The 10,138-nt window shown below is 52.9% G+C and overlaps 3 protein-coding genes across 10 annotated transcripts in view; 2 read left to right on the plus strand and 1 right to left on the minus strand.

Moving 5' to 3' along the window:
- The window catches only part of Prss53 (serine protease 53), a 6,709-nt gene extending 6,364 nt beyond the window's left edge, over positions 1 to 345 (plus strand). For all 4 annotated transcript variants that reach the window (XM_010617439.2, XM_010617440.2, XM_010617441.2 and 1 more), the window contains one exon: positions 213 to 345. In XM_010617439.2, the coding sequence (XP_010615741.1) occupies positions 213 to 232 (20 nt within the window). In that variant the 3' untranslated portion in view covers positions 233 to 345. The remainder of the gene's footprint in view (positions 1 to 212) is intronic.
- Positions 346 to 432: 87 nt separating this feature from the next.
- Znf646 (zinc finger protein 646) lies at positions 433 to 9,830 on the minus strand. Of its 5 annotated transcripts, none has more exons than XM_033758476.1 (4): positions 9,743 to 9,830; positions 4,593 to 7,983; positions 2,603 to 4,226; positions 433 to 1,053 (listed from the first exon to the last, which is right to left on the minus strand). In XM_033758476.1, exons 2-4 carry the CDS (start codon positions 7,905 to 7,907, stop codon positions 932 to 934), a joined length of 5,061 nt encoding a protein of 1,686 aa, XP_033614367.1. In that variant the 5' UTR covers positions 7,908 to 7,983; positions 9,743 to 9,830; the 3' UTR covers positions 433 to 931. The 5 variants fall into 5 exon arrangements, with proteins under 5 accessions (XP_033614367.1, XP_033614368.1, XP_033614366.1 ...); XM_033758477.1 differs by having other exon boundaries at positions 2,603 to 2,822; positions 3,750 to 7,983; XM_033758475.1 differs by having other exon boundaries at positions 2,603 to 7,983.
- Positions 9,831 to 9,844: 14 nt separating this feature from the next.
- Positions 9,845 to 10,138, plus strand: part of Znf668 (zinc finger protein 668) — a 10,271-nt gene continuing 9,977 nt past the window's right edge. Inside the window, exon 1 of the mRNA XM_010617472.3 lies at positions 9,845 to 10,027. The gene's annotated coding sequence lies outside the window, so the exon portion shown is untranslated. The remainder of the gene's footprint in view (positions 10,028 to 10,138) is intronic.

Here is a 10,138-nt window from a genome sequence, read left to right on the forward strand (position 1 = left end):
AGACAGGGTCTCACTATGTAGTTGAGACTGACCTGGAACTCACTATGTAGCCCAGGCTGGTCTCCAACTCACAGAGATCCTCCTGCCTCAGCCTTCTGAGTGCTGGGATTACAGGCGTGCACCACCACACCTGGCCAGATCCTACTCTTTTACAGGAGGGAACAAAATGGTGGGGATGAGGCCAATTGCACTCTTCTTCCTTTCCTTCATAGGCCAACCTGCCAGCCTTTGACAAGTGGCTCTAGGCTGTTCACAGGACATGGGAAAAGCGTGACAACTCCTGTGTCCATATGCCTACTCTTCCTTGTGCTCCCAAGTGTGTTCCAGGGCCTGGGGCAGGCCTAACAGCTCATCTAGCTGCAGGAATGAGCCTGCCGAGGACCAGCAGATGCCCCTACTCCGCCTGCGGGACAGGGATATGGTCTGTGTATGCTCCCACAGCTCTGGTCTCCAATACAGTGTTCCTACGTCTCTACCCTTCATTCCTCAGATACAATCACACCAGCCACTTGTTTTGAAAATTTCTTTTTTGGGGGGAGCAATTTTCCTTTTTTAAAACTTAAATAAATTGTTACAAAATAGACTTTAGAAAATAAGTTACAAACTGTAGCAAAAGGCTCCCCTTTCACAGGCAACATTCCCACCCATGGTGTTCTCTGAGCCTGCCTTTCCCTGGTGTTGGAATCTGGCTGGCAAAGGTGGCCCAGCATCTTGGCAGAACATGGTGACAAAGGTTGGGGGAAGCAGATCCTTCAACAGGGAAGTGAGGAAACACCCCAATCCCTTCTCAGGAAAGAAGCCAGACCTGGGTACTTGTCACAGGGAGAGAGAAGAGTTGGGGATGCCCAAGCTACTCCTGAGCGAAACATGGAGATCAAGCCCGTCCCTGCCCGCACCCGCTCTCCAGTGTTCTGATCTTTGGAGATGAAGTTCAGAGGGAGAAGCTGAGGTCTGCAGGCCACTGGGGTGAAGGGTCCGGGAGTGGGGTTGTGGGGGTGGCTGGAGGAGGCAGCGACACGTCCCCTCTGCTTGCCATTGGTGCCACTGGGGATCCTGGGGAGAGACAGGAGGTCACTGAGGAGGCAGATGGCACAGCTCCCCAACCCAGCAGGCCATTCCCCGTTTGTGGCCCCAGAGAACCCAGGAATCTTAAGACACCCAAATACTTTCCCAGCTCTGGCTACCTGGCCCCTCACATATTTCCCTTATAATCACAAGAAATCTTTCACCCTGAGAGCCATCTGTTATCCACCATCCTTCTCCTTCCCTGACAAGCTCTGGCCAAGGGCTCACTCTCTCAGGAACACCTGTCCTTCGAATGAGTTCTCCTTTACTGGATTGCAAAGAGTAAGCCCAGGGCTTGGTAGGGAACAGGCTGCCCCACCTTTCCTTTCACACCTCATCCTTTGTAGGCGGGATGGATGAGTCTATTCAGATGCCCTCTGATAAGATGATGAGAGATAGGGCCTAATGACTATTGTGGCTAATGCTGGGCATGGCTTCAAAAAAAAAACAATTATGTGTGACTCAGCTTTCCAGTTAAAGGTGTGAGATAGGATGATATAGAAGGATACAAAAGGATGATACGTGTGTGCAGGTGTAAAGAGTGATTTGGGTGGGATCTGAAAAGATCACACCTGGGTGTGGTGGTACATGTCTGTAATCTCAGTACTAGGGAGGCAGAGGCAGAAGGATCACTGCCAGCCTGGGCTACAAAGTGAGTTCAAGGCCAGCCTGAACTAGGAGGCCCTGCCTCAAAAATACATACATAGTAAAACAAAACAAAACAAAAATCTATAGTAGAGAGAGAAGGATTGACGAATGGGAAGAAAAAGAAATGTGGAACAATATTTATAGGAAAAAAAAAAATTAAGAGGTCTAGTTCCCAAGAGAAAAGAACAGGGATAAGATGTAGGGAAGAGACTGAGTTGGGTACTGACCAATGATTCCATTTCCATTGCCAAGTTAGCAGTGAAGCCATAAAGCAGTCCACTCAATAGAGGTCACTTACTGAAGGGGCAGACCCCATACCTCCTGAAGCCCAAAAGTTCATCCCCCCATTGCCTGAATGAAGACTTAGGAATCCTGCGACTCCCAATTATTCCCTAGCCCATGCTTGCTTGCTGCCTGGCTCATTGCCTACTCTAGAACAGAACATAGACAAAACCAATGACTTCATCTTTCTTGCTAGAAAACATCACTGGCTGAATCAGGAGGGTTTCCAGACATAGTAGCCAGGTGATACCCAGGTACCCAGCCCATGTCAAAAGAAAAAAGCCATCCCTCTTGGGCTATAGCAAAGGAGCCCACACAGCTGCCTCTACCTATGACCACTACCTCTCATTTTACACTGCCCCCACCCATCATGCCATCTGTTTATCTAATTTAGGGGTCAGATTTCAGCTGCTTAAAGGCAGCTTCCTCAAATCTTTTTTTTTTTCACTCCACCTGCAGGTCCCCCACAGCCTCTTGGAATCCATGTGATTCTCTCCCTCCTTGCTCCCCCACTCACCTTGGGAGCTAATTTGGCCCTCCTAGTGCCCCAACTGGCCCTCTTTCTGGGACCCTTCAATCCTCTTCCCAAGCCCATTCATTCCCTTACCAGAGCTGGCCACTGTCCACTCCGCTTGGTGCTGCTGCTGCTGGTGCTGCAGGAAGCTGATTCGACGGCGGAAGTGACGGGGACAATGGGGGCAGGCGAAAGGCCCCTCCCGGGGTGCATGGATCCGCCCATGGCCCTCCAGCCGGGCAGCTGTCCGGAAGGCCTTGCCACAGATGCTGCAGCGGTGGCGCTTGGGGTCTGTGTGGGTCCTGCCATGGTTCTTAAGAGATAGTAGGTTGGGCAGAAGTTTGGGGCACAGGGAGCAGGGATACAGGCCAGTGGTGTGGGCTTTCTGGTGGTTCAGCAGACTGCCAGCATGGCGGTAGGAACGTCCACACTGGGCACAGCGGAAGGGCCGTTCTTTGTTGTCAGCCCCTGTGAAGTTTACTCCTTGCCCTCCACTAGCTTGCTTGGAATCCTCCCCTGAAGCTCTGAGGGATTCTGATGGGGTCTCCTGAACTTTCCCTTGACTAAGGAGCCCCACCTTGTCTACAGTTCCAGCTTCTTTTACTGGACTTGGCAACTGACTGTGGCCCATGGCCTGAGTCTGTAAGTGAGTGGCCAATTCATGCTGTGACTCAAAGGCTATGCCACATTCAGGGCAAGAAAAACCCTGAGCAGCTATATGGTTGTGGCCGTGGCTCTTAGTGGCCACAGGATTTAAGAACTCCTTAGAGCACAGCAGGCAATAGTGGAGGTCTGTCTTATGGGTGTTGTGGTTCATGAAGCCATCTGATGGGCAGTAGGTCTTGCCACACTGGCAGCAGGAATAGGAGTGGCTCTCTGGCTGGGGCTGACAGCTGCTATCTCCATTATCCCAGCTATCCATGTGACTTAGACTAGGTCCATTGGACTGGTTGTTAGCAAGGTGGCAAGGACTCCTGAGAACACTGTCCTCTGACTGGTTTTCTGCCTTGGTCAATACCTGACCCTGAGGAACCCAACTTCCATTGTGATTTACCATTCCTCTCTCTCCTTGCCCCATGCCCCAGGACAGTGGCTCTGTCACTTCTGAATCTGCTGTCCTAGTGGGGTTCTGACTATGCTCTCCTAACCTCGGGGCCCCATCTTCCAGCTGGGGCAATGACTGAGTAGCTCCTGATCTGTCCTCTAGTTCTTTGTTGTTGACCAGGTTCCCCTCACTGACCTCTGTGCCATTTGAGCTTCTCTGGTCACTGGCCAGCTCCCCTTTGGTCTCCTCCTCATGTTCCCGCAGGTGTCGCTCCAGAGATCCTCGGCCAGGAAAGCAACGGCCACAGAGGGCGCAGCGCACAGCTGCCCTCCGGGACCGCCCTGCCCGCCGCCGCCGAGTCTCAGAGTGTAGTCTCTGATGGTCTTTCAGGGCCATGCGATTGGAATAGGTCTTGGGGCAAGAAGGGCAGCTATACTGGCCTGTCTCATGGCTGCGCCGGTGGTTCAGGAGACTGCCAGCATGGCGGTAGGTCCGACCACACTGCCCACACCTGAAGGGCCGATCTTCCCGCATCAGCTTTCGGGTGCCCCCACTGCCACATCGTTCAGCGTGGACCCGCTGGTGACTGGCCAGTTGCTTCCGCAGGCGAAAGGCTTTCCCACATTCACTGCAGCGGAAACGCCGAGGATCTGCATGGATGCGCCGATGGTTCTTGAGGGACATGAGGTTTGAGAAGCCCTTGGAGCAGGCCTGGCAGCCAAAGTGGCCAGTCTGGTGGCTTTGCCGGTGATTGATGAGGCTGCCAGCATGCTTGTATGAGCGACCACATACCTCACAGCTGAAAGGCCGCTCAGAGCTAGCCTCAGTCTGACAACCCTTCTCTGCTGTCTCCAACCGTGGCTCTACCTCCTCCCCTTTCACAGTGGTCTCCTCCCACTTCTCCTCTTTCACCCTTGCCACCTCCTCCAGGGGTTCCACTTTAAGTTCTTGGAGCTTTCCCATTTCTGCCTGCTCTGGCTTTCCCTCTGTCACTTTCTGGGGCTTACTGCTGCACTCTACCTCTGGAATGGACCTCACCTGGGGCTCAGAGCCTTTGCAGCGAGGGTGGTTCCGCAGATGGTTACGGTAGGCAGCCAGGTTGGGGTAGCAGCGGGAGCAGACAGGGCAGATGAAGTCTCCAGTTTGGTGGATCTTGCGATGGTTCACCAGGCTGCCCCCATGGCGATAGGTCTTGCCACACTGGTTGCAGCGGAAGGGACGGGGGTGAACCTCCGGAAAACTTTCACCAACCTGCATGCAAAGGCTGTCTAGAACTGTGTCACTCAATCCCTCTTCAGACTTCATGTCTTCACCCTCTCCAGAGATAGAGGGCACTGTACTCTCAAGGAGAGCATCTGTAGCTATCTCTGTGGCATCACCTGGTGTTTCCAAATGGCTTGGAGCATTATCTATGGTATTCTCCAGACTTTGACTTTGGTGGTGACGTTCCAGGCTTCCCAGGTCATCATACGTCTGACCACAGCAGCCACAGATATGCCCATAACCTGCTCCATCCAGCGCTTCCACCTCCCGCTGCAGCTGATTTAGCAACTCTGCTTCTGAGAGCTGCAGTGGAGTGCTAGGAGTAGAGGCTACCTCTGCTGCCCCTTCCTCTTCCCCATCCTCCTCTGAGTCCTCAGTCATACCAGAGGAGCTGTGAACCTGGCGCCAGTGAAGCCTGTAGCCAGCCCGTCCAGGAAAGATCATACCACAGAGGCAGCAGAGGAAAGGCTGTTTTGAGGCTGCCTCCCCTGGCCCATGGTCCTTAAAGTGACTGCGTAGGTCAGGCAGAGAGTCAAACTCCTTTGGGCAGAGGGAGCACTGATAGATGCCTGGTGGGTGGCAAGGCCTATGGCTCAGCAGTCCAGTGGCATGGGGGAAAGAATGCCCACAATCAGAACATTTGTGAGTGACCTCAGCCTGCCAGCTAGTAACAGTTTCAGCAGAGTGGGAAGATGAGTTGGGCTCACCAGTGGTTGATTTCTGGTCTTCATCCACCCCAGTAAGGTCATCAGAGAAGCAAGGGCCTTTGGCTTCATCACCTGGGATGTCCAAGTTGTCAAGGAAACAGGCCTCTTTCCTTTCCAGTCCTTCTTCAGTTCCTCTGCTCTCTTTATCACCCTGGAAACAGGCCTTATCCCTCTCAAGCACATGACGGTGGCCTTCAGATTCAGCCTGCAAACAGTCCCCATTAGTTTCCAAGTTGCCTTTGGTTCCACAAGTACTTTCCCCTGAAGGGTCTTGGGAAGAATCCAGGCCCTCACTGTCTTCCAACTCCTGGGCCCAGGACCCCTCTAGTGGGAATTTGGCTCCCCCCCCACTGCCAGCCTGTTTTCGATGATGCCTACTCTGTCGCCGACTATGCCGTCGCAAATGGCTCTTCATGGCAGCCATGGTGTGGAAGTGCTTGGCACAGGCCTCACAACTGAAGTCCCCAGTCTGATGGGTCTGCTTGTGGTTGATAAGGCTGCCAGAGTGTCGATAGCTCTTGCCACAGTCTCTGCAGGCAAAGGCCCTAGGAGGTGATACTGTGGTCTCTGTTCTGCTATTTCCCTCTTCTCTATGGGTCAGGCCATGTTGTTCAAGACTCTCTTGATCTTCAAAAAGCATCCCACAGATGCTACATATTAGTGGTGGTGTTTTATCTGCTGTTGGGGGGATATTGACAGTCCCTTCTTCATGTTTGCACATGTGCCCCTCGTCTGTGTGTAGGGTTGGCTCTGCTCCCACTGAGTTAGGTAAAAGTTCCACCTTGCGGTGACTAGAGGGACCCTTCGTCCCCGAGTCTGTATTTCTTCGAGCAGCCTTGCAATGTACTCTCACATGGTTGCGCAAGGCCATAAGGTTGGGGTACTTGCGGGGACAGAGTGAGCACTGGTATTCTCCTGTGCGATGGCTATGGCGGTGGTTCACCAGGCTCCCCCGGTGGCGGTAAGCCCGACCACATTCATTGCATTTATAGGGGCGATAGTCCAGGGTGGTGGTGGGGGTTTCTTCCTCCTTGTGGGTAATATCAGCTAAAAGCAGAGGAGCTGGAGGCAATGACAACTGCCCATCTTCCCCAGCTCCTTGCCGGGGTCTGTGATGAGCTCGCACATGGTTTTTGAGGGCTGCTGCATTGAACAGCTGCTTGGAACACATTGAGCATGGGTAGACACCTGTCTGATGGCTTTTTCGATGGTTGATGAGGCTCCCAGCATGGCGGTACGTTCGGCCACAGTCTCCACAGCGGAAAGGCCGGTATTCCTCCAGGCCACTATCTTCCAACTCCCCAGAAATGCTGAGCTCCAAGCCATTCAGCATCTGCGTAGTAGGTATCTGGTTCAGGGCACTCTCATCATCTGTGTGCCCGTTGGCAGTAGGCATCCCATTACCTTCCCAGGGCTGTTCCTGCCTATCAACCTCATGGGACTGCTGGTGTTCCAGCAGCTCCCGGGGCAGCCGGAAAGCACGGGGGCAGTGGGGGCAGTGGTAAGGCCGATACTGGGCATGGAGTCGGGAGTGGTTCTTCAGAGCCATGAGGTTAGAAAATTCCTTAAAGCAGATGGCACAAGGGTAAACACCCAGAGTATGGCTCTGGCGGTGGTTGGTGAGACTCCCAGCATGCTTATAGGTCTTGCCACATTGACTGCATTTATACCGCCGCTCCTCCTCAACAGGAGGAGACTGGGTAGGCTCCTGGCCCCCTGTGAAGTTCACTACTGATTCAGCCAAATATTGTTCCAAATTACTAAGGAGGCTGCTAGGTGGAAAGGGAAGAGGTGGGGCTCTGGCAGAGTGAGTGGTAGGACCCCAGCCCTCAGCACTCTCCTCAGGATCTGGCTGGCTTTCCCAGTCTTCTCTTTGTCTGCTGGGTGTATCTTCCAAAGTCCCTGGAGTTGTCCTGGGGTCAGGTACAGATTCACAACCATGTGTCTCTTTTGTATGTTTTGTCTGGTTTTCCCAGCCTTCCCTAGGTCCAAGAGTCTGGCCCCAGTTGTCAGCAGACACTGTCTCACTCTGTAGATGTAGAGTGGCTTCCTTGGGGCGAGGGGGCCTGTGCCTGCGGTGGCCCTCAGGAGCATGTGTCCTCATGTGGCTCTTGAGGGCCATGGGATTGGTAAAGTCCTTGCCACAGGTGGTACAGGGGAAAAGTCCAGTCTCGTGGGTCCGACGGTGGTTGACCAGGCTCCCTGGGTGACGGTAGCCACGCCCACACTGCTGACAACGGTAGGGCCGAGGGATGCTGTCAGGCTCCTCACTGTCCTGATTCAGAGATGGATGGAGTAGTTCTCGGTGCCGTGAAAGTTCTGGAAGACTAGGAAAGTGGCGCTGACAGTCAGAGCAGCTGAGTGAGAGGGGTGTATCCTCCATGGGGCAATGTGACAGAAATCTGGAGGTTCAGGAGAAGTAGACAGGTGGCAGTAGCATCTTCTTCTTGTGCAGGGGCCTAGGAAGAGGGGGCAGTGGTCAAAAGAAAGGCTTGAGTTAACATTGTCTTGGCTCTATGAGCAATAAATATACCAGAGGTTCCCAACCATCAATGCCCAAGGATTTGCTTTCTATTAGGTCTAATCTGGAAGTACCATCATTTACGGTCTCCCCATGCACAGCTTTTCAAATATGGGAGCTCCTCTATGCTTAAATTATACTTAGAGGTATAAAGAAGCCACGGTCTACAGTTCATAGTTCTATCATGTTTTTCAGACCATCCCAAAGGTTTTGTTCCTAACCCTCTGTTCTCTACAATTCTGAAGGTATAAAACTTCCCTGTGGCATCTTAAAAGGAAACTAATCTTTTCAATAAGTCCAGTCTTCCTTTTTACCCTTCAGCGAGAGTAGCCTGGAAGCCTGAAAAAACAGCTACTTTCTCCAGCTGAAAGTTGAGGACTTTTATCCTCTGAGAGGTTAGAGGTTCCCTACAAAAAAAAGACTGGCTTGTTTCCACACCTCCTGTAGTCCTTACAATGCCAAAAAGGTCTCTTTTCCAAAACTCTCTTAGCCAGTTCCTTTACCCAAACTATCGTCCATCTTGATAAAAGTACCATCCCATTTCAAGCGGGAATTTCAGTTCATCCCTTTTTAATCCCATTCTTATTTCTCGTTTTTTCTTCAATTTCCTCTTCTACTACTGATAATGTCAGCAACTCGTGCTAAGTATTACCATGTGCCAGGCACTGGGATACGTATAATTATTGTATCACCAAATCCTCACAACACTTAATGCTCCCGTTAACGCATTTTACACATGAGCAAACCCACCGAGTCTTCATTCCAAGGCCCTTGCTTTCTCAGTAGTAGCCCCTCATGCCTCCTGTACCTTCTTGGCCTCTTCTGACCTCCATGGGACTCCAATACGACTACCTCAGACACTAATCCCCTCAATGAACTGCTCCCGGAATTCACACCTCCCAAAGCTCCTTCTCTCAACAGTTCCCTTCCCAAATCAACCACCAATGAGGTACTCTCCCGTCACTCAGTTCTTCTTGCAGTATCCTCTGGATATCTATCTGGCACCAGCAACCCCTTCTTGTTCCCGCCGCAGGCGCGTCCGTTGGGGACCGCGAACAGGAGCGCGCCTGCGCACTGAGACCCTTACCCTAACTGCAGCCGAGCGCCCCAAGGAGTGGCTGTGGAGGCTTCTCGCGCTCCCATATACACACACTCATCCAGAGTTCCAGACAGGCCGGAGGGGAGAAAAACAGAAAGAATAAGGGAGGAAAGTAAGGAAATAGAGGGAAAAAAGTACAGCTGATAAGAGCTGGGCGTCTAGACCCAGCTCACACTTCCTATTGTTACTAGGAAACAGGAAGTGTCCTAGAGACAAAAGCTTCCCCGCGAAACTTCCGCCTCAGGAACACTTCCTGTCCCGCCTCCAAGCAGCGGTTCCGCGCACACATCCGGCGCTAGGGTCTGGCTGAGAGCAACTCTGACTCCGCCCACGGAGGTCGCGACGCTGCATTTTTTAGCAACTACCTTAGGCACACTTCCGTCCAGAGCTGCTGAAATCGTCCCGGAATATATTGCATGAGAGAAGGGGAAAAAAAAAAGGATTCTGCAGCCCTGGCAACAACACTTTAGCAATACTTTTCATGGGGCTCGCTGAAAGACTTCCTAAGACAGATGGGGAAACTCCCTTAAAGTCACACGCTATTGAAGGAAATGTGGAATATAAACGGATTTAGGCTGAGCACGGCCCGTCCTCCCACCTTTTAGGTCTTGGACACACTTCGGTGGACTAGCCGAAGTGTACGGTCAGTCGGCCCGGCGTCTCCTCCCCTTAGCACCCAGAGACCCTTCTCCGCCACCACAGGCGGAAGGTGCTGCTGTTAACTTCCCCTTCCTTCTCCGCGGAAAGCTGCATTTCCGCTTCCTGGCTCGCTGGCCCCGCCCCCCGCTGGGTCCTAGCGCCGGCCAGGCACAGGCAGAGTCCGGGCTTCTGTGCGTGCGAGGAGCTGATGCCGGCACCACGGAAGCGGCCCCAGTCGAATCGGGTAAGAGAAGCCGGGAGAGGTCGCAGAGCTCCCGGGCGGCTCCCTCGCGGACGTGATCCCAGCTGGCCTCGGTTTTCCTGTGGGCGCCGAAGGAGAACTGGCTTGGCCCGG

The sequence above is a fragment of the Fukomys damarensis genome, unplaced genomic scaffold (assembly GCF_012274545.1).
Source record: "Fukomys damarensis isolate Sample0158 unplaced genomic scaffold, DMR_v1.0_HiC HiC_scaffold_34, whole genome shotgun sequence".
Lineage (NCBI taxonomy): Eukaryota > Metazoa > Chordata > Mammalia > Rodentia > Bathyergidae > Fukomys > Fukomys damarensis.

Excerpts from the sequence above, each read along its gene's own strand:
- Znf646 (XM_033758475.1), bottom strand. The coding sequence starts at position 7,907 with ATGGAGGATACACCCCTCTCACTCAGCTGCTCTGACTGTCAGCGCCAC. Across the intron at positions 1,054-2,602 it reads GTGGACAGTGGCCAGCTCTG|GATCCCCAGTGGCACCAATG; the intron begins GTAAGGGAATGA and ends GTCTCTCCCCAG.